The 23,987-nt window shown below is 40.8% G+C and overlaps 1 protein-coding gene across 1 annotated transcript in view; it reads left to right on the top strand.

Annotated features, from left to right (window-relative positions):
• Positions 1–23,987, top strand: part of LOC309400288 (KAT8 regulatory NSL complex subunit 1-like) — a 529,998-nt gene that overhangs the window by 474,670 nt on the left and 31,341 nt on the right. The window contains exon 16 of the mRNA XM_081968699.1: positions 16,834–16,946. Coding sequence (XP_081824825.1) covers positions 16,834–16,946 — 113 coding nt within the window. The remainder of the gene's footprint in view (positions 1–16,833; positions 16,947–23,987) is intronic.

Here is a 23,987-nt window from a genome sequence, read left to right as displayed (position 1 = left end):
GTCCACTAATTTTGTCACTTTGTCAAAGAATGCAATAAGATTAGTCTGGCATGATCTGTTTTTGACAAACCCATGTTGCCTTTTGGCTATTACTTTGTTTGCTTCTAGGTGTTCGCTGATTCATTGCTTGATTATCTTTTCCAGAATCTTCCCTGCTACTGAGGTCAGGCTGATAGGTCTGTAGTTTCCTGGATCTATTTTTTCCCTTTTTTGAAGATGGGAACTACATCAGCTCTTTTCCAGTCCTCTGGCAGTTCCCTGGTGCTCCAGGATCTTTGAAAGATATAGTTCAGTGGTCCTGAGATCTCGTCCACCAGTTCCTTCAGAACCCTGGGGTGTAATCCATCCAGTCCTGGTGCTTTGAATTCGTCTAGGGTAGACAGGTGCTCACTTACAATTTTCTTCCCTATTTTAACTTGTGTTCCTAATCTGGTTTTTGTGGTGCTGTTTTTGATAGTTTGGACTGTTTTTTCCCTTTGTGTAAAGACAGGCGCAAAAAATGAGTTAAATAGTTCTGCTTTCTCCCTGTTGCTTGTCACCTTCTTGCTACTTTCTCCCAGCAATGGACCAATTGTTTTCTTGACTTTTTTCTTGTTTTTAACATGTTGGAAGAAGCTTTTTTTGTTATTTTTTACTTTTGTGGCAAGCCTTTCTTCATTGTGAGCCTTAGCTTTCCTCACTTCATCTTTACAGGCTCAGGCTATTTGCTGATATTCTGCCTTAGTTATGTGCTCCTCTTTCCACTTTTTTTTTAAATTAAAATTTTAAATAAATTTTACAATTATCACCCCCCTTACCCTTCCCTCTTCCCCCCCTCCCTCCCCCTGACCTCCCAGAGCAAAATACAGGGTATAAACATTTAACAACCATACGCTAAACTAAGCTAACTAATTTTAACATGTTACTATTCTTGTGCTTTAACTCCCCCTTTATTAAACTAACTTTGAATAAATTGTAACATTCTTTATGCCTTCATTCATAAGCTAACTGAATTTTTTTAGTCCGGTATTTGTTTTGAATATAGTCAATCCATCTTCTCCAGTCCAGCTTGTACTTCTCATCCGAATGATCCTTCAAATACGCTGAAATTTTGGCCATCTCTGCTAAGTTTACTACTTTTAACGTCCATTCTTGGATAGTAGGCAACTCTTCCTTCTTCCAGTATTGCGCCACCAACAATCTTGCTGCCGTCGTTAGGTTCAAGATCAGATTAGTCTCTATGACAGTACAGTCTGAAACTATGCCTAACAAAAACAACTGGGGTGTGAACTTTATCCTCTTTTTCAAAATATTTTGAATAACCCACCATATTTTTATCCAAAATGCTTTAACTTTTTTACAAGTCCACCAAATATGGTAGTACGTGGCACCAGCACAATCACATCTCCAACATTTAGATTGTAGGTTTGGATACATACAAGCTAGCCTTTTTGGATCTAAATGCCATCTGTACAACATCTTGTAGAAATTCTCTCTCAAGTTCTGAGCTTGTGTAAATTTTACATTTCTTACCCAAATCTCTTCCCATGTTTCCATCATTATTGGTTCTTCAAAATTTTGTGCCCATTTTATCATACAATCTTTAACTAATTCTGTTTTTATTTATTTTATTTATTTATTTTATTAAATTTATAGACCGCCCCCTCTCCCCGAAGGGACTCGGGGCGGTGTACAGACACCACATTAAAACCTAATATAAAATAGATACATTTAAAAACCAATTAAACTATAAGGCTGTACAGGGTAATAAAAGTTAAAAATTAGCTTAAAACAACCCCAAAAATTTAAAAGTACAGAATTGAGGGACTAGATCGGGATTAGTCCAGGCCCGCTAAACTAAACAGGTGGGTCTTGAGCATCTTACGGAAGAAGCGGAGATCAGTGATTGTTCTGATGTCAGGGGGGAGGTCATTCCAGAGGGTCGGGCCCATCACAGAGAAGGCCCTACTCCTGGGCGTCGCCTGCTGGCACTGCCTCGTGGACGGCACCCGGAGGAGCCCCTCCCTGTGAGAGCGGATCGGTCGAAGGGATGTATGGGGCAGGTCCTGTGCCATGGAGCGCTTTAAAGATGATAACCAGTACCTTGAAACGCACCCGAAAAGCCACAGGTAGCCAGTGTAGCCCGCGCAGGAGAGGTGTTACGTGGGAGTACCTCGCAACAACCCGTGCGGCCGCATTCTGAACTAGCTGCAGCCTTCGAGTGCATCTCAGGGGGAGCCCCATGTAGAGAGCATTACAGTAGTCCAGCCGAGACGTCACAAGTGCATGGGTGACTGTGTGGAGGGCATCCCAGTCCAATAGGGGGCGCAATTGGCGCACCAGGCGAACCTGGTGAAACGCCCCCCTTGCCACGGCTGTCACATGGTCGTCCATTGACAGCCGGGCATCTAGGAGGACGCCCAAATTGCGAACCCGATCCATGGGGGCCAGCTGTTCGCCCCCAATGGCCAGTGATGGACATAGCTGGTTGAACCGGGGTGCCGGTAGCCACAGCCACTCCGTCTTGGACTGGTTGAGCCTGAGTCTGTTACCTCCCATCCAGATCCGCACGGCTTCTAGACACCGGGACATCACTTCGACGGCATCGTTGGGGTGGTTCGGGGTAGAAATGTACAGCTGGGTGTCGTCAGTGTACAGATGGTAGTCTACCCCGAATCCACGGATGATCTCGCCCAGCGGCTTCATATATATGTTGAACAGGAGAGGTGAGAGGACCGACCCCTGGGGCACTCCGCAGGTGAGCGGCCTCAGGGTCGACCTCTGCCCCCCTGTCAACACACATTGCGCTCGGCCAGAGAGGTAGGAGGAGAACCACCGCAAAACGGTGCCCCTCACCCCCAGCCCCTCCAGACGATGCAATAGGATACCATGGTCGATGGTATCAAAAGCCGCCGAGAGGTCTAATAGGACCAGGATGGAGGAACAGCCCCCATCTCTGGCCCTCCAGAGACCATCCACCAACGCGACCAAAGCCGTCTCCGTGCTGTGGCCAGGCTGGAAACGGTGCCCCTCACCCCCAGCCCCTCCAGACGATGCAATAGGATACCATGGTCGATGGTATCAAAAGCCGCCGAGAGGTCTAATAGGACCAGGATGGAGGAACAGCCCCCATCTCTGGCCCTCCATAGACCATCCACCAACGCGACCAAAGCCGTCTCCGTGCTGTGGCCAGGCCGGAAACTGGACTGGCACGGGTCTAGATAATCCATTTCTTCCAGGTGGCGTGGGAACTGTTGTGCCACCACACTCTCTACAACCTTCGCCACAAAGCAAAGGTTGGAGACGGGACGATAATTAGACAATATAGCCAGGTCCAGGGAAGGCTTCTTGAGTAGGGGCCTCACCACCGCCTCTTTTAGACGGCCGGCAAGAACCCCTCTCTAAGAGAAGCGTTGACTAGTTCCTGGAGCCAGCCTCGTGTAACCTCCCAGGATGCCAGTATAAGCCAGGAGGGACACGGGTCCAGTAAACATGTGGTGGCTCGCAGTCACCCACGCAACCTGTCCATATCATCGGAAGTAACAGAGTCAAACTCCTCCCAGCCTAATCCCTCAAGACCCACCTCCGACGTCTCTTCTGGACCACTAAAGGGGACCCACTCGCTGCGAATCTGAGCGATTTTGTCCTGCAGATATTCCCCAAACTCCTCTGCTCTACCCTGTAAAGGGGCTTCCCGCGGCCTCTGAAAAAGGAGGGAGTGGGTCACCCTAAACAGGGCGGCAGGGCGGTTATCTGCGGACGCAATAAGAGTCGCACAATACTGACGTTTGGCCACTCTCAATGCCACAAGGTAAGTCCGTAAATGGGCTCTCACCTGTGATCGGTCAGATTCAGAGCGTGATGATCTCCATCTGCTCTCTAGGCGTCTCTTTCGGCGCTTCATCACCCTCAGCTCCTCGGTGAACCAAGGGGCCTGGGTGGATCGCTGCCGCAAGAGAGGCCGCAAAGGCGCAACACGGTCCAAGGCCCCAGCGGCTGCACTATTCCATGCAGCCACTAGGTACTCCATCCGGGCGCGGGTCAGGGCTACAGGACATGGCCCAAGCTCCGTCTTGAACCTATCAGGCTCCATCAGGCGCCTGGGGCGGAACCATCTAGGACATTCCAGTTCCGCCTCCCCGCGATGGGGGGTATTGGATGGGAAGTCAAGCCGGAGAAGTGAGTGATCTGACCATGACAATGGTGCAACGACTAAATCTCCTACTCCCAGATCACTCCTCCACTGGCCAGAGATAAAAATAAGGTCCAGTGTGTGACCTCCCTCGTGAGTGGGGCCCTGAACTACTTGGGTCAGGTCCATGGCTGTCATGGAAGCCATGAACTCCCGAGCTACCTCGGATGTTTCCCCTACCGATGGCAAGTTAAAGTCCCCCATGACCAAAAGTCTGGGGGTCTCAACCGCCATCTCGGAGATCACCTCGAGGAGCTCGGGCAGGGCCGCTGATGCATAGCGAGGAGCCAAGTATACAATCAGCAAGCCCAACTGCCTCCCTGGGCCCCACTTCACACACAGGGACTCACACCCGGTTATCTGTGGCACAGTGGACTCTCTCGGCTCAAGACCTTCCCTTATAATGACCGCTACCCCACCACCCCTGCCCTGGGCCCGTGACTGATGGAATGCGCGGTAGCCTGGCGGGCACATTTCCACGAGGGGGAGACCTCCCTCGTGACCCAGCCAGGTCTCCGTTATCCCCGCCAGGTCTGGCTCCCCCTCTAAGACCAAGTCATGAATGAGGGGGGCTTTATTAGCGGCGGACCTGGCATTGCATAGCATCAGTCTCAGGCCCCGGCTCTGTAGGACCTGACCACCTAGGTTGCGGGGGCTGGGACAGGAGACCAGCCAAATCCAGCGACCCCGGTCTCCCAGCCGGCTATAAGATCTCTGTCTGCCGTCGTACCTACCCCTCCCCGAGATGGAAAGACCCTCTTCTGGAATGTTACTATTCCCCCTCCCCCTAATGACTCCGCTTGCTCCCTTGCTCGCTCCTTTGTTAATCCCACCCGTCGGCCTGGCACAAGTCCCTCCCTCAATCTGGCTAACCCCCCCCCCTGGGACCCCCTAAAACACGAATAAAATCTTTGATTAAAAACCCCCTGAGAGAACGCTTCATCCACCTCTCTGGATTTTCTGTTTCTGAGTCTATTTCTATCAATACATTATACAACCTTTTTATATGCATTGACCCTGGTCCTTGATTTGTTTTATCAAGTTATCCTCATTTTGAATAATACTGGATTTCTGGTCTTTTTTCCATCTAGCCTGTAACTGACCATACTGGAACCTGCTTTGCATTACCCTTTCATCTCTTAATGTATTCAAAGATTTCAACTGCAGTGCACCTCTATCCATACTAAGGAGTTCTGCATATGTAGTTTGATCTTGTTTTTGTTCTATACTTATATTCTCTATAGCATGTCTAGGCACCCCCCACATAGGTATTTTGTCGTTTAACCTATATTGATATTTTTTCCAAACACGCAGTAAGGCATTCCTTAAAATATGACTTTTAAAGATCTTGTCGGCCTTCTTGTCGTATATTAAATAAGCATGCCAGCCATATACCAAATCATAACCCTCAATATTCAATATTCTATCCTCTCTTAGGTTAATCCAATCGCTAATTGTTGCTAAAACTGCTGCTTCATAGTATAATTTTAAGTTAGGCATTTTTAAGCCTCTTTCACGTATATCTTGCATTATTTTAAGTTTTATTCTCGGTTTCTTTCCTGCCCAAACAAAGTTGTTAATACCTTTCTGCCATTCTTCCAAATTTGTGTCCTTTTTAAGTATTGGTATCATTTGAAAGAGGAATAGAAACTTAGGCAAAACATTCATTTTAACTGCTGCTATCCTTCCCAGCAAAGACAATTGTAGTTTTTTCCAATTATTCATTTCTCTCTGTATTTTATGCCATAATGGTTCATAATTGTGCTTATATAATTTCCCATTTGAGGTTGTAATATAAATTCCTAAATATTCAACCTTTTTTACTATCTCACATCCTGTTACTCTTTCTAATTCTTTTTTTTTTGGGGGGGGGGGGGTTGTAGTCATATTTTTAGCTATCATCTTTGTCTTTCCTAAATTTACTTTGAACCCAGATACTTGACCATATTGGTTAATTATATTCATTAGAATTCATCTTTCCACTTTTTATACTTATTCTTTCTGTCTTTCAATTTGACAGAGAGTTCTTTATGCAGCCATGCTGGTTTCTTTTGAGAGCTGTTATTTTTCTTCTTCATTGGTATTGTGCTAGACTGGGCTTTTATAATCTCACTTTTTAAAATTTCCCAAGCATCTTGAGTTGTTTTCCCCTTGAGGATTCTCATCCATGGAATCCTTCCCAAGCTCTCTCTAAGTTTATTGAAATTAGCTCTCTTAAAGTCCAAGACTCTAGTTTGACTTTGTTCTACTACTTGTGCTTGCATAATGTTGAATTCCAATATTGCATGATCACTTGCCCCCAAGGTTCCTGTAGATTCAACACCTATTGATTCCTAAATAGGAATCAACCTATTTGATTCTCACTTATCAATCCTTTCTCTTCATTATCTTTGTCTTCTTGCATCTCATTTTGATTTTTCTCTTCCCCTGCTTCTTCTAATTTCTCATCTATTTTCTGAATATCATATTCATCTCCCCCCCCCGCCCCAGTTGTTGAAAGGCTTCTACACTCATTTCTTTATCTTTAGACAATCCCCTTGTCTCCTTATTGTTCTTTATAGTTTCATGCATGCTTTTGAACATCAAAATTATTTCTTCATTTATCTCTATTATCCCCTGTAGATCCATTTTGTAACAATTTAATAAAAAATACTAATATACCTCTTTAAAAATATTTTATTGTTTTATATCACAAATTCCATTTCTATATTGAACAGTGTGTTTTCTAGGTGTCCAAAGTGTTAAAATATAAACATCATCATAATCATTAGTCATGTACATATAAATAAATATATATGCAATAATATCAATCATTATTGAAAAGTATGCTATCTTCCATTATAATATCAATCATGTAACCATCAAAATATTTACTAATCATTTTTTCTTTCTCATGTAGTCCATATTACACATAAATCCACTCATCTAACCTCTGTATCTGTCAGCTAACCATTTGTAGAAAAGTTCCCATGTCACAAAATATTCTGAATCTTCTTTTTCTTTTATTTTTAGAGTTAACCTATCCATTTCTGCACATTCCAGAATTTTTTTGATTATATTATCATCTGTACTGGGTTTCTACATTTTTCCAGTATTGTACGTATACAAACCTGGCTGCTGTTAGAATATGTAAAATTAAATATGTGTTACCTTTATTATACTTTCCTGGAAGCATTCCCAACAGGAATGTCTCCGGTTTCAGGTCTATGTGTTGTTTTGTCAGTTTCCAGTCATCTGTGTATTTTTTCCCAATTTTTTTTTGCTTTGGGACATGTCCACCACATATGATAATATGTACCTGGTATTTGGTTACGTTTCCAACATTTAAAAGTTTTATTTTTATACATACTTGCTAATCTTGCAGGTGAATAGTGCCATCTATAAAACATTTTTTAGAAATTTTCTTTATACGCTGTTGACGTGAGTTTATAATTTCTATTCCATAATTTCTGCCACCTGTCCAAATCTATTGTATAGCCAAAACTTAGTTCAAATTATCATAGATTCTTTCACTTGTTCTTCCTCCAATTTGATAGTTAATAAATAATTGTATATCCTCTTGATTAATTTTTCATCTGTTCCTGTTAGAACCTGGTCTGGCTCATTTGGTTCGTTATAAAACCCATACTCCTTCCTATCTTTTTCATATCTGGATTCAGGGCCGGATTTTCCTATAGGCTAACTAGGCTTCAGCCTAGGGCCTCAAGTTCAAGAGGGGCCTTTTATTTTTATTTATTATCCGTGCCACATTTTTTTATAAAGGTTAGTACCAATTACAACATGTTTCATTTAATATATTGATATATATCACAGTAATGATGTATTTTATTATCTCTCATGTAATTTACAAACTTAAAAATGGGAGGTGAAAGGGCCCCATAAGTGGAATAGCCTAGGGCCTCTTTTCATCTAAATCCGGCCCTGTCTGGATTGTATCTGTAATTGTGGCCACCATGATAGGTCAATCCCTAATCTTTTTAATTCTTGTTTTGTTTTTAGTTCTCCCCTTTCGTTTAGTATGTCCTTATACAGGCATCCTCAAACTACGGCCTGCAGGCCAGATACGGGCTGCCAACACAATGTATCCAGCCCATGCAGTGGTGGGATTCAGCCCCGCTCCCCGCCTCGCCACTCCCAGCCACTCCTTGCATGGCTGGCTTTTCCCTGCTGACAGGGGCCTGTGGAAGAGGTGCCTCACCTGCCGTGGCTGCCAGAGGGCATGGGGGACGGCCAGGGACTGTCTGGCAGCAGGGACTCTGCAGCTGGCCCTCCAAGAAAAAGAGAGAGAGAATGGAATGGAATGGAATTCAGCAAGTTTTCTCTTCCCCACCCCCATTTGCTCTTCTAGCACACTTTTCTTGAGAGAGAGAGAGAGAGAGAGAGAGAGAGAGAGAGAGAGAGAGAGAGAATGGAATGGAATTCAGCAAGGTTTCTTTTATATAACTTTAAACTTCTTTTATTATAACTTTAATATAAATAACAGTTGGGATAAGGGACAACCTTGCTTTGTGCCTTTCATTGTGTTGAAATTCTCAGTCATGTCACTGTCAATGTTTCCTCTAAGCTGCGCGCATGCGCGGCCGCGCACATAACAAAACGCCACGCAGAAGGTTCAAACTGCAGCGCAGTGTTTTTTAATGTCTTAAAATATGACTGAAAATATCCCCCCTCCCTCCCTTCTCTCTGTCTGCACCGAACTCTCTCTTCCATCTGGTGATTGGTGAAATCAAGGAAGACTCTGCCCGGAGACCGATGACGTTGCAGAATGGAGAATTCCCATTGGTCCTATGGGGCTTCGTTGGTTCGTGGGAAAACGTGATTCGCTGGTTGTAGCCTGCTTTTCTCTGCATATCCGGGGTTTCTAAGGCATTGCATCCTCTGAAGCCCCGTTCTGGACTGGGCAATCTTTCTGCGATCCCTTTGCTTTGGGGAGAGAGGGAACCAGCATGTAATTGGACTGTCTAAGCCAAAGGGGTCCACGGGATCTTGAGACTGGATTTTTGAGCAGTACCAATCCTTTCCACGCTTTCCTTTCCCTTTCTGTCCTTCTATCTTTCTTTCCTTTCTCTTTTCCTTTCCTTTCTCCTTTCCTTTCCTTTTTCCTTTCCATCTTTTCCATTTCCTTTCTCTTTTCCTTTAATTCTTTTCCATTTCCTTTCCTTTCCTTTCTTTTCCTTTCCTTTTTTCCATTTCCTTTCCTTTCCTTTCTCTTTTCCTTTCTCTTTTCCTTTCCTTTCCTCTTTCCTTTCCTTTTTCTTTTCCTTTCCTTTCCTTTTTCCTTTCCTTCTTTTCCATTTCCTTTCCTTTTTCCTTTCTTTTTTACTTTCCTTTCTTCTTTCTCATTTCCTTTCCTTTTTCCTTTCCTTTCCTTTTTCTTCTTTGCCATTTCCTTTCCTTTCTCCTTTCCTTTCTCTTTTCCTTTTGTTTCTCTTTTCCCTTCCTTTTTCTTTTCCCTTCCCTTTCCCTCCCTTCTTCATCCTTTCCTTTCTTCTTTCCTATTTCCTTTCCTTTTTCCTTTCCTTCTTTTCCATTTCCTTTCTCTTTTCCATTCCTTTCCCTTTCCGTTTTCGTTTCCTTTCTCTTTTCCTTTCCTTATTTCCTTTTCCCTTTTTTCTTTTCCCTTCCCTTTCCCTCCCTTCTTCATCCTTTCCTTTCTTCTTTCCCATTTCCTTTCCCTCTTTTCCATTTCCTTTCCTTTCCTTTTTCCTTTCCTTTCTCTTTTCCTTTCCTTTTTCCTTTCCTTCTTTTCCATTTCCTTTCCCCTTTCTTTTTCTTCTTTCCCATTTCCTTTCCTTTCCCTCCCCCTCCTTTCCCTTCCTTCCTTCCTGGGGGTCTGAGGGAGAGGGAGGGGACCCTTTTCCTCCTTACCCCCCTCCCCAACATCTGCTCTGATGGCAATTGTGGCTAAAAAAACCCCAGGTGCTCAGGCATGAAAATGTGCCGCTCAAACACTATATTTTTCCGCACACACTGAAAAAAAATTAGAGGGAACATTGGTCACTGTTTATAATTACTTTTGCTGTTTGTTTATGGTATAGCATTTTCATCATTGTTGAAAGAAATGTTCTTCTGGGTTCGGCTCCAAGTGGGGAAAAAGACACTGGAGACATGGAGGCTGCTTGGAAAGATGGTTTTAATGGTGGACAGGACCACATGGCTTGAGTCCTGAACAGAAAACGTGATCACATGCTTCAATGTTGGTGGAGAAGAACAGAAGGGCTGAGGAAGGGGCTTGCTGGGCTTTTTATAATCTGTTCAGCCCCACCTCTCCGTTTCCTGTTCCTGTGTAAGAAATGTATTCTGATTGGTTGTCAGACTCCCATGGGGTCACAGGGGCAACTCTCTAGGCTGTGTTTTGAGTTCTCAGATGCCATGTGGTGAGTGGGTAAAGGCTAATCATGCCTTAATCTCATCACCCTGGAGCTGAAGGGGAGAACTCTTTATTATGTAAAGGGACTGGCTTGGGCATCTTAATGGCCCATTGACAAAGGGGATGAGGGCAAGAAGCTGCAGGGAGCTACTCTGTCTTTAAAACATGTTTCTCCCTTTTCACATCCAGGGAAATATAATATTCTGCCTTTTCAATATATCCTAGGATATTTCATTTTTCTGGGAGAGGGCTGGGTGATAACTTTCTACATCATGTTAGTAAATTTCTCTCCAAAGTCCATATATTTTAATTGAAAAACCTTAAACTGCCAGGTCAGATTATCAAAAGTGTTCTGTAGATCAGTAATAATCATTGCCATCTGCTTTCCTGAATGTGTCTCATAATATTCCAGTGTGTTCAGAATCATCCGCATATTATTTTTGATTTGCCTCTTAGGTAGAAAGCCATTCTGGTCTGCTTGTATGAAGTCATTCAATAATCTTTTCAATCTTTCTGCAATTATTGAGGCATAGATTTTTTAATCTACATTTAACAATGATATCAGTCTATAGTTTTTTTTATTTGTAATATGCCAGAGTCTTCTTTAGGTATCAATGTTATAATTGCTTCTGTCGATGTTTTAGGAATCTTTGCTTTACACTCTGCATTGTACACTTCAAGCATAAATGGACCTAAAATATCTTGTAGGTGTTTATAAAATTCTGCTGGTAGGCCATCCGGTCCTGGTGTCTTGTTGTTTTGCCTCTTAATTGCTTCCATTAACTCCATCATTGTTACTCTTTCATTCAACATTGTTTTTACTTCGTCCGGCACTTTGGATAGGTTGGCTTCTTCCATATATTGTTTAATTTTATCTTCTAGTATGTTTTCTTTGCTGTATAGTTTTTCATAAAATTCTTCTATTATTTTTTTCTTATCTTCATTTTTGTGTCAGATTGTATCTGTCTCATCTCATAACTTTTGTATCAGTTTCTTTTCTTTGAGCCAAAATGCCAACCAGATCCCCGGCTTATTTGCGTTTTCAAAGAAGTTTTGTTTGGCTGCTTTAATTTTTTGTGCCAGTTCCTCTTTGTCACGATGTTAAAAAGTTTGCTAGACCTGAACTGAATGAATTGACACTCAAGAGTTAAACTAAGAAAGAGTTATTGCGCAGGTCATAAAAGTTCTTATCTGAAAGTGATTTATTGCGCATGCGTTTACACATTCCAAAAATTCCTTTCTTCTTTGTTCGGCTGCCAACTTGGCAACCGGAGCTTTCATTATCAAAATGTAACAATTTAGTTAACTTTCTGTTTTATTTTATTATTAAAGTTTGTTTATTAATTAGAATACTTGTCAAAGACTTTTATTTTATTTTCTTAATATCTCAAAAGATATGCGGAAGGGAATCAGCCACGGTCCATTGATCTCAGATTTCTACAGGGCGTTTTTCCCCTGACACTCTTTGTCTAGAATATTTAATTCATGTTTATAGTTCCATTTGATTTTTGCCATTTGTTTTTGCCATTTGTTGTGGGTCTCTCTAATTCCAGTTCAAGTCTTTTATATTCTTCTTCTAATTCTTGTAATTCCTTTCCTCTTTTCTTCTTCTCCTTATTTTTCCTTCCTATATAGGAGACCGCTAATCCCCTGAAATATCGCATACATTTTGCAGGGACGTTTCTCCATTTTTATTCTTTTTAAAGAAGAACTCCATTTCCTTCTCCATTTCCTGTATAAACTCTTTATCTTCCAATACTGACTGCTTTAATGTCCATCTTGGATTTCTTGTTTGTCCTTTCCATTTTACTTTTATTGGGTTAGGGTATGCCCAAATACTTGACTCCACATCTACTTGTATATCCTCTTGCAGTTCCGGTGACATCCATGTCATGTCAATTCTCAACCATGATTTATGCGTATTTGAATAAAAAGTATATTGGTTTTTCTCTGGTTTTAATTCCCTCCAAGCATCTTTAATTCCTAGTTCCTCCGTCATTTTAAAAAAGGTCTTTGGTAAAGTTCTCCTAGCTTTTTTATTTGTTTTGCTACTTTTATAGTCTAATTTTGCATCAACAATTGCTTTAAAGTCTCCCACGATACAGATGTTATCATATTCTATTTCTGTAATTTTTTGTATAATTGTTCATTCTTGGTTAGTGTTTGGTGCATATATTACTGTTAATAATGTCCGTTTATAATTCATCATTACTTTCACTATCAAAATTCTCTCCTCTTCAACTTTGTAAATTTGTTTTGATTCTATGGATTCTTTGATGGAGAGGGCCACCCCTCTTTTTTTCTGCTGTGCCAATGAGGCATATAGTTTCCCCACTTTAGGGTGTTCCAATAGTTTATAGTGGTCCTTTTTTATATCTACTTCCTGGAGACAAATCACATCTAAGTTCAGTTTTTTTAATTTATTGAAGAAGATTTTCCTTTTCACTGCAGAGTTCAATCCGTTAACATTGACTGACATTAAAGTAATGTCTTCTTCCATCTTTTTACTTGTAGATCGGTCTAGCAGTTCTAGTGGTTCTTATTTTTCTCTGGTTTTTTGCTCTAACTTCTTCCCATTCTGCTCTTTCTTTTTGCTCCCTTTCATTCCCTTTTAGCTGTAATGGTTCCTCTTCGACCCATACTTCTTGACTCTTATCATCTATTTTCTCTCTTTTCTCCTCTTACTCCATGCCAAAGTGTTCATCAAATTCAATCACCTTACCTATTGAATCTAACCTATATCTTTCTTCATGCCAAGTCACCAATAGGCCTTCAGGTATCGGCCACCTAAAATGTATATCAAATTTGATCATTTTTTTTGCCAGAAATTGGTAGTCTCTTCTTATGTCTCGCACTCTTCTCTGTATCTGTTTTAGAATCGTTACTTCTTTTTCTTTATACACCATTGGCTTTCCTCTAGCTTTTTGAAGTATTTCCATTCTGGTCGTTTTTTTTCAGGAACCGAATGTGTACTTTTCTGGCAAGTCTATTCCTCCTTACATAGCCTGTATAGACCCGAAAGATTTCATCCATCTCAGATAATGCCTCCTGCTTGCTCACTTTCAAGACTTCAGCCAACAACTCTGCCATTTTATCTGGGAGATCTTCTCGCTTTTCTTCTATATTTTGGAATCTTAGGAAGTGTTCAGGTTTTTCCATCTCCAGGGATATTATCGAGGCCACCAGGCTCTTGTCCACTTGGGTTAGTCTCTGATCCATTTCTTCCACCTTTTTCTCAGTTTGTTCTGATTTTTCCTCTACTTTTTAAATTCTTTCTTTATTCTTTATCATTATTTGTTGGATATTTTCCACATTGTCATACATTTTCTGTAGTCTTTCATGTAGTTTGGCCATTGACTCCTGTATTGATTGGAACATTACTTTTGTTTCCACCTGCATTGCGTTTCTTTTCCGCAATAAAAAATTGTCCAAGGATCTCTGGCTTGCTAGACGTGGGGCAGCCAATGGTGCTGCTGAAGAGGGGGCTGAAGTAGTTTTCTTCTTCTTTCAGTATTAGCACATAAAGTAAACACTAGGTTCACAACATACACCCAATTATTCCACTATTCCCTCCCAGTTGTCTCCCAGCTTCAATAAGCTTTTTATGGCCAAACTAAATTCCTCTGTCCCTCTTTTTACCCCTTCTATCCAAATATCCTATAACAGTGATGGGTAACCGTTTTGCCATCACATGCCAAAAGTGGAGGGAGCACAGGGGGGTCATGCGCGGGCATGCCCACACCCATAATTCTATGTGTGTGGCCTCCTTGTGCACATGCGCATGTGACCCCCCCCCTTTTGGCCCACAATGGACCCATTTTTCACCCTCCACAAGCTCCAGAGGCTTTCTAGGAGCCTGGGGAGGTCAAAAAATGGCCTCTCCTGCCCCCCCCCCCCCGGAGGCCCTCCGTAGGCTTCAGGAGGCTTCCCTGAAGCCTCTGGAGGGAGAAAAATGGCCCAACATGCAAACCGAAAGTCCATTCCCGAACTTCAGGGAAGCCTTCGGTGGGCGAAAAACAGCCAAAAATGAAGGCTGAAGTCAGGTGGCCAGCGCACGTATGTGTGCTGGAGCTGACAGGGCAACGCTTCGCATGCCCTAACAAATGGCTCCACGTGACACCTGTGGCACGTGTGCCATAGGTTCACCATCATGGTCCTATAAGATATCAATTCAAAAATACTTTTTAAATATAGTTTTTCGCCCTTCTTCTCTTATTTTTGAATCTCTCTGACTCTGGAAAGTTGTGCTCTAGATCACGGGTGTCAAACCCGCGGTGCCACATTGCCATAATGTGATGGTTCACAATGTTTTTTTCCCTTCGCAGAGCTGGGGTGGGCGTGGCCTGAGTGTGATGCATCTGCCCATGGTCCTCCAGTTTGACACCCCTGCTCTAGATCAAGATGGCATGAAAGTAGCCAGAGCATTTTCATGTGGAGGATTTTCTGCTCTCCTCTTACACAAGAGCTTGTCATGTGATCCAATATCAGATTATCAGAAGCTGATCTGAGTTGGCCTTTTTATGCTATCATATAATTTAAATGGGTCTTCTCTGTTGAGAAAACCATAGTTCCAGCATTGCTTAGAGGGTTGCCACCCACAGTCAGTGCAACCCAGTCCCGCAAACTAGGTCCAACAGTCACCAGAGCTGATCCACAAGGCAAGGAGGAAGTCCAAAGTCCACAAACAAGGTTCAGAGTCCACAAAGCAAGGTCCAAAATCCACAAGGCTGAAACACAATCCAAAATCCACAAAGCAGGGTTTATGAGGCCTGGTGAAGTGTGTGCTGAAGCAAACAGTTGTTTCCGACAAATGCACCTTCTCCCTACAGCTGGCTAAATCACCACAAGCCAGGTGCTCCTTGTGAGGAGGGGCAGGGCTGCTTCTTCCTAAACAGCCTTGCAGACCACCTCAGTGCTTCCCTTCACTCTGCTCTCCGTGTCTGCAGATCGGGCGGGCAAGACAACGGTTCCTCATCAGAGGGGATCTGTTGCCTTTTATCACCACTGACTCTCAGCAGTCAGTCCTCCTCTGCTTTTGGGCAGGCAGTTCCCTATCTTGTTGACTGCTTCCCCAATGCTGGATGGGACTGGGGCTGTCGTCCTCAGACCCCAGGTGCTCCAGACATTCCTAGGGAGACATGCCACCCCCATCAGATGGTCTTGGTTCCAGCTCCTCCTCCGAACAGGTTTCCAACGGGGCTATCACGAAAGCTCAGTTTTGTGGGGGCACAAAATTGGCTCCTGTTTGCAATTCTTTAAAGCAGCGGTGACTTTTTTTGTGATCACAAAATTGCTTGAAGGTAGTTGCAGACACATGTCCATGCATGCTGCAAAGCACTCCTGTGCGGTGGAATCCAAAGGATTACACAGTCCTGATTATTATTTTTTGGTTGTAACCTATCTGTGCCAGGTAAAGGCAGGATTGCAAGCTCATCTGTGTAATACAGGGAGTCCTTGATTTAATCACCATTCATTCAACAGTGTTCAAAATTCCAGTGGTGCTGAACGAAGGGACCTATGACCCCCTCCCAAAGCTCCACCCATTGTAGCACCCTTGCAGTCATGACAAAAATTCAGGCACTTGACAGCACATCCGTAGTTACAACCACAGGAGTGCTGCAAGTCCCCACCACCACAAACGAGACATTGGCTGCCTAGGTCCACCAATGCATGGGCCTTTCCCCTACCTCACCATACCCAAAAGGTTTGTACCATCTCCCTGTCCCACCACTCCCCCAGAAAGCTTGGGCCTTCCCCCTGCCCCAACACACCCAGAAGGCTTGGGCTGTCTCCCTGCCCAACTACTTACCTTCCATTTCTATGCAGCTGCTGACAAGTATGCCCAGCCATGGAAAAACCTACATGCTGGTAGGCCTCCCTGGGCCTCCCCCCGTCCGTCCGTCCCCCCGTCCCCTAGTCACCCCTGCAGAGGCATTCAATCTCAATGGGGCAAGCTGGTAATTGTGGTTGTTCAGCAAAGTGGACATGTGGGTGGGGATATGGCTGGAAGAACCTCCTTGCCCTGTACTTAATTCTTCAAGAAAGAAAATAATATTTGCTTTATGGCTAGATAAGTCGTGCATTTCAACTTTGTTACATGTAAAGATGGGTAACTGGATAATTCAGAGTCCTTCAGTTATACATGTTTTGGAAGTGAATAAGGCAGGGCTGTGATGAAAAAACAACTGTTCTTGGAGAGCTGCCTGACCTCTTTATGGAATGCTTCAGTAAGACAAGTCAGCAAAGCTTCAGTGACTATTTCAGTCCTAACCTTCTTTAATTGCCTTTCCAGATAGAGAATATGTCTGATGCCGCCTTTGCCACTCTCCATGCTAGGTGTGAGGAAATGGAGCGAGCCAGGTGGCTGTGGAACACAAGTATGCCACCACAGCGGCGAGGTAGCAGGTAAGGTTGCCTGCTGCTTTAGCAGTAAAGTGCTTAGCGGCCCAAATGCTTCCATGTTAAGCACCTGCTGTTAACTTTTTAGCAGCATTGCCACAGAGACCATATCCCTGTTGAATTGTAATTTGTTCCAAAGTTCATTTGGGCATGAATAATGGGAGGTTCCAGAGAAGCGTCTCCTGGCATTTAAAACTCCTTGTGCTGGTGAGCAAGACATTGTTCAGTAAATGAAGTTGATCTGCATCTGTATGAGTGCCACTAACATCTGGGGGCATTGTTTTCCAGGAATAGTTCAGAAGCTTTAGTCTTACATAACTTGGAAATCCCATCTGCTATAAAGTATAATAGGATGTATCCCTGTCCCAAGAAGTTTACCGTCTGAACTTCAGTGAAGGACAACAGCAGTAGAAAAAATGGGAAGCGGAAGCTAAAATAGAGAAAAGATGTCTCAGCTGTTTTTCATTTCATGTGCAGTGGTGCTTAACAGTTTGTGAACCCCTTTGAATTTTCAATATTTCTGCTTAAATATGATCTAAAACTTGATCTGGTCTTGGTGCTCTCCAACCTTTGTGTTTTTCTTGCAGACGTTTCTTTTTTTTATAAATTTTTTTTTATTTTTAATTTTCAAAACAAACACAACACATAAAATCTTCCTTCTTTACATACTGTAGAAAGTGTATCAGTTGGTTACAAAAGGCTTTCGTGCATCTCTTCCACAGTCATCAAGCATAATTCATATTAACTCAAGTATTTTAACTCAGATATTTATACATGTTACCGTCATTATACCTCCATTTTCATTTGACTATAATTGTTTAAATGTCCTTCATCATAAAATATACCAAGATTTAATACATAACCACATACTGGCATTTCATTTACTATTTCTAAAATCCTCCAATGACACTAAATCCTTATGTCCTATTCTAGCTAAACATCCATAATATTTAATAACAAAGTTTTCTGTCCTTCTTTCCAAATCACTGTTTACAATGTACATCCCATTTCCTTGTGTTGTACCCATACATATATATATATATATATATATATATATATATATATATATATATATATATATATATATATATATATATATATACATTATTATCATTATCCCTCCTTTATTTGACTATATCCTGCATTATATCATTTCCCCCCCTAATAATCAAGACTTAACTGAATCGAACTTAATTCTTTTTTTATTAACCTTTATATATAATCCAAAAGGGTTTCTAATCTTCTTTTCATGGGTACCATTCAATATTCATATCCAGTTATTACTTATCATAACACTACACATTGTATACATTATTATCATTATCAATTATTTATTTAACTATATCTATTGTCACTAAATTTTGCTAAGTTTAGCTAGTTTTAAATTATACTCTTCCATCTATCAACCTGTATCTTTCCAGTAGCAAAACAGTCTCATATCTTCTGCCATTTGTGGTGTCAGTCCTCTAATCATCTCCTTTTTTTTTTACTTTTTTAATAAAAAGTTTTTTTAAAAAAAATTATTCTCATATATAGTTACAGGTATACATTCACATAGTTATTGTTCTTATTTATCTTTAGCACTTTTATATGTTTGTTTTTCCATGTAAAAAGTTAAAATATACATCCCGGGTTGCTTTTCTTTTTCTTTTTTTCCAAAAACTTTTTTATTTATTTTTAATTTTCAAAACAAACATAAAAATCCTCCTTCTTTACATACTGTAGAAAGTGTATCAGTTGGTTACAAAAGGTTTTTGTGCATCTCTTCTACCGTCATCAAGTATAATTCATATTAACTCTGGTATCTTAACTCAAATGTTTATACATATTACCATCATCATACCTCCATTTTCATTTGACTATAATTGTCTAAACGTCCTTCATCATAAAATATAGCAAAATTTAATACATAACCACATACTGGCATTTCATTTACTTATTTATAAAATCCTCCATTAACATTAAATCCTTATATCCTATTCTAGCTAAACATCCATAATATTTAATAACACAGTTTTCTAATCCTCCTTTCCAAATCACTGTTTACAATTTACACCCAGTTTCCTTATATTATACCCATACATATATATAGATTATCATTATCCTTTCTTTATTTGGCTATATCCTGTACCATAACATTTTCCCCCTAATGATCAAAACTTAACTGTGTCTAATTTAATTCATTTTTTAATTGTTATTATTATTATTGACCTTTATATATAATCCAAAAGGATTTCTAGCCTTCCCTTCACGGGTATCGTTCAATATTCATATCCAATTATTGCTTATCATAACACTACACATTGTATACAGTATTATCATTATCAATTTTTTATTTAACTATACCTATTATCACTAAATTTTACTAGGTTTAGCTAGTAATTTTAAATTATACTCTTCCATCTATCAACCTGTATCTTTCCAATAACAAAACAATCTTATGTCCTCTGCCATTTGTGGTATCAATCTTCTGAGCTTCTTCTTAATCAGCTTTGTATGGACTACTCCTAGCAAGTCCTTGCTTGTAAGATCTCTCATATAATCCTGATGCCCTCTTTCTGTTTCTTTATTCCGCTTGTCTTTAATTGTCAGCAGTGTTATCCATATTTTTGCTGATAAAGTTTCATAGTCCATAAATACTTTACTTTCTTCTTCTTCTATATCTTGCCCTTTGAAATAGATTTCCTCTCCATTTATTTCCTCTTTCAATATTCCATTCTTTGCATTTTCAAAAACAAACCAATTGTCATGGATATCAGCAAGTTTAATCACTTTATATTCCTTTTCCACTTCAATTCTTTGGATTTTAATCCCCTCATTTTGCATTTGGTGAACATAATCAAATTTTTCATCAAATTTTTCTGTTAGCTGTTCCAAATATTCCAGTTTTTGTTCAATTCTCTCATATGTATTTGTTAGTTTTCATAATTCTGAAAATATTGTCTGCAAGCTTACAATCTCTGTATTTTCTTGACATTCTGCCATCTTAAACAAAAGCGCTGTCGCTTGGAAGATTTTTTAAAGTTAAAACATGGATTCACAAAAGCCGTTTGTTCCCCTCTTCTCTGGTTGAAAACACGCTTCAAAGGGACATTTGGCTTACCCCTATTGCTCTGTAACGAGCCGTCAAAACAAACCGTGAAGAAAGGGAAAGGTTCCGCTTGAATACACAAAGCTCCAATCAACCAAACCTCCCAGCACATAGCACTTTTACGATATTTCTTTTTTTATATCTATTTTGTATTTCAAATTAGAAAAAAGGTCCACTCTTTAAATGAATTTAAAAAATAGTCACAGCGATGAAAGAGGAAAGCTTTGGTCTATAAATCACAGAGTCATAGAAAAAAAAAGGTGGAAAAAGAAGACTTGATCAGTCCATTTTAAAAAGCTTGTAAAGATTCCATCCATGAAGATAGCATATAAAAAGATAGGATAGCCACTGTCCAGAACCGTTACAGGTTTAATTTCACCACTTGATTCTTCTATTCTTCAATTTAAATCAAATTTTAAGTTTTTATAGGCAGTCTCTCTTTTAAAACAATAAGAATTCCTCACCAGCTGGAAACACTTTCACTTTCCATTCCTTCCATTTTGGGGCTGCCCCGACTTCATCAGCCTTGGCTGGATTTTTTGTCACCGGCTTGAAGAAATTTATCTTGCTTCTTTCGGGGATTTTGCGATATCCCTGAGATCCGCAAGACATATTCTTCCTGTTCACTGTCTCTTCGGAACAGTTTTGATCCGTTTGGCCCCCCCAGTGGCAAAAGTGTTGTTGAGATCGCACATTGTGTCGTCGCGACTTCGGCCCCACCCTCCTAATCATCTCCTTAATCAACTTTGTATGGACTCCTCTTAGCAACTCTTTGCTTATAGAATCTCTCATGTAATTTCGATGCCCTTCTTCTGTTTCCTTAATCAGCTTATCTTTGATTGTCAGTAGTGTTATCAATGATATTGCTAATAAGATTTCTCTCTTTAAATCCATAAATTCTTTTGTTTTCCCTTCTTCTGTATCTTGCCATCTGGGGTAGATTTCCCCTCCATTTAATTCCTCTTTCAGTATTCCACTCTTTCCCTTTTCAGAGACAAACCAATCGCCATAAATATCAGCAATTTTAATTTCTTTATATTCATTTTCTTCTTCGATTTTTAGGATTTTAACCGTCACTTTTTTCCATTTGATTAGCATCTTCAACTTCTTCATCATATTTTGCTGTTAGTTGCACTAAAACTTCCAACTTCTTCTCTATCTTCTCATGTTTATCTGATAATTTCTGTATTTCTGAGAGTATCTTTTGCAGACTTAAAACTTCTTTCTGCTGTTGAAATTGTGCCATTATCTCCAGCTAACAAACACTGCTATTCTAGCTTAGAAGGTTTTAACAGAATTAAGCATCACAATAACATTTCACCTTTACTTCAAAGGAACATCTGTGTGCTTTTCTTTTTATCACATCTCTGTGTGGCAGAAGTACAGTATATGAACCTTTAGAATTATCAGTTCATGTGGAGGGGAAATTAGAGTCAAGTGTTTCAATCTATGGGGTGACAATCAGGTGTGAGTGTGGGAGGTCCTACTTTATTTAAGGAACAGAATTATGGGTATTTACTATCAAAGTCTGATCTTCAAAATAGGCATGTCATGTCTCAAACAAAGGAAATTTCTGAGAACCTCTGAAAAACAGTTGATACTCACTAGACGGGAAAAAGTTGCAAAACTATTTTCAGAGGACTTCACTGTCAGGCAGATGGGCTTCACTGTCACAGGACTTCACTGTCAGGCAGATGGTATTGAATTGTCTCCATTTGTACACTTTTGTTATTCTCCCCAGGAGACGTCAACGAAAAAAGTTCTCACCAAGAGCAAGGTTTGTAATACTTTGGGAGGTTTCAGAGAACCCCAGGGGTAATGTCTAAGAAACTAAAGGCCTTTCTTGCATAGATGAATGTCACTGTTTGTGAGACCACCATCAGGACTGAACAACAATGGTGTGCAGGGTAGGTTTGCAAGTGAAAGCCACTACTCTCCAAAAAGAATATGGCTCCCCATCTACAGTTTGTAAAAGGCCATCTGGATAAGCCTTGAAGGCTATTGCAAGAATGTTCTGTACACGAAACCAAAATAAACCTTTTTTGCTTGAATAAAAACTGGTTTGTTTGGCAAAAGATAACCCCTGCATTCCAGTATAAGCAGCTTATCCCATCTTTGAAACATGTTGGGGGCAGTATCATGGTTTGGACTTGCTTTGCTGCCTCCAGATTAGGACAGCTCACCATTTTTATTTTCATTTTTTAAAGTTTTATTGGATTTTTATTTTTAAATATACCTCAATCTCAATACATGAACAGTGTGGCCTCTGGGTATAGTTCATGTTGATACAAACAATCATCATCATAATAATAATAATAATAATAATAATAATAATAATAATAATAATAATAATAATAATAATAATAATAATAATAATAATAATAATAATATTCAGTTGACTGAGTTTCATGTTTAATGAATAAAGTATAATCATAATAATCATAATAATAGTAATAAAGAAAGCTGAATGCTGGAAACATAATTAAAGCCATTAATACAGGTGAAACTCAAAAAATTAGAATATCGTACAAAAGTTCATTTATTTCAGTAATGCAACTTAAAAGGTGAAACTAATATATGAGATAGACTCATTACATGCAAAGCAAGAAAGTTCAAGCCGTGATTTGTCATAATTGTGATGATTATGGCTTACAGCTCATGAAAACCCCAAATCCACAACCTCAGGAAATTGGAATATTACATGCAATCAATAAAACAAGGATTGTACATAGAAGAATATCGGACCTCTGAAAAGTATAAGCATGCATATGTACTCAGTACTTGGTTTGGGCCCCTTTTGCAGCAATTACTGCCTCAATGTGGTGTGGCATGGAAGCTTCACCTGTACATGGGCAGTTCCAGTGATACGCTACTCAGCTGGAATCATCAACTGGACTTTGGCTGAACTGGAAAATTTGGACCAGAAAACACGCAAACTTTTGAATATGTACCACGCTTTACATCCACGAAGTGACATCAACAGGTTGTACCTGCCAAGAAAAATAGGGGGCAGAGGGCTATTGCAAATCCATCAAACTGTAGAAGAAGAAAAACAAAGTTTGAATGATTATGTGAACCAAAGTACAGAAAAATTGCTGCAGGCTGTGAAAACAGAGAACAGCATAAAAACAACAGAAACAAAGGCAGAATATAAGGAAAAACAGCTGGGTGACAGATTAAATAGATGGAAAACCAAAGCTTTGTGTTGTGGCCCAGCAGGATCCATTGGAGCTGCTGAGGGACTCAGATAGCGATGAACCCTATGAGTCGGCTATGGAAGAGATGGAGGACCCTGGGCAGGGTTCAGACCCAGAGCAGGGACCAGAGAGGCTGGTTGGCCACCAGGAGGCGCCTGAGGCATGGAGCAGTGGGGAAGATCAAAGGGAGTTTGTCCCTGATGCAAGATTACGAAGGGCGGAGAAACGAAGGCAACAGCTGCCACGGAGACAAGCTCCTAAGAGATAATCAAGCTCAGGTGGTTGTGGCTTGGCCCCTCCCAAGAGCGTATATAAGAAGAGACTTTGGGAAGACGCTTTTTGCAGGACACAACCATTCATAGTAATCTGGAGAACTCCTTGTCTGATCTGCCTTGTGTTTCCGTTTGTAACAAGCTGGAGAAGCTCTTGTCTGTATCTGTTGGAGTCTAGGTTGCTGCCAACGTCTTGCCTGTGAGTCGTGTTTGGGCTTTCAGCCAACAAGATTATAGTACTGTAAATAAAGTGTGGCAAACAGCTAAGCCTGCGTTCATTACTGGACGGAGGGGGGTCAGAACGCTTTGCATGGACAGCACTTGAAAAACATTGAAGGAAAATGTGATGACAACTTGACATGGACATAGCTTAAGATGGGAACTATCAAGAAAGAAACTGAAGGTTTAATACTGGCTGCTCAAGAAAAAGCACTACAAACTAATGCCATGAAAGCGAAGATACAAAAATCCACTGACAACCCAAACT

This window comes from Natrix helvetica (genome assembly GCF_964273705.1).
Source record: "Natrix helvetica genome assembly, chromosome: W".
Taxonomy (NCBI): Eukaryota; Metazoa; Chordata; class Lepidosauria; order Squamata; family Natricidae; genus Natrix; species Natrix helvetica.
Note: the sequence above shows the minus strand (reverse complement) of the source record. Positions and strands in the feature narration are given on the sequence as shown.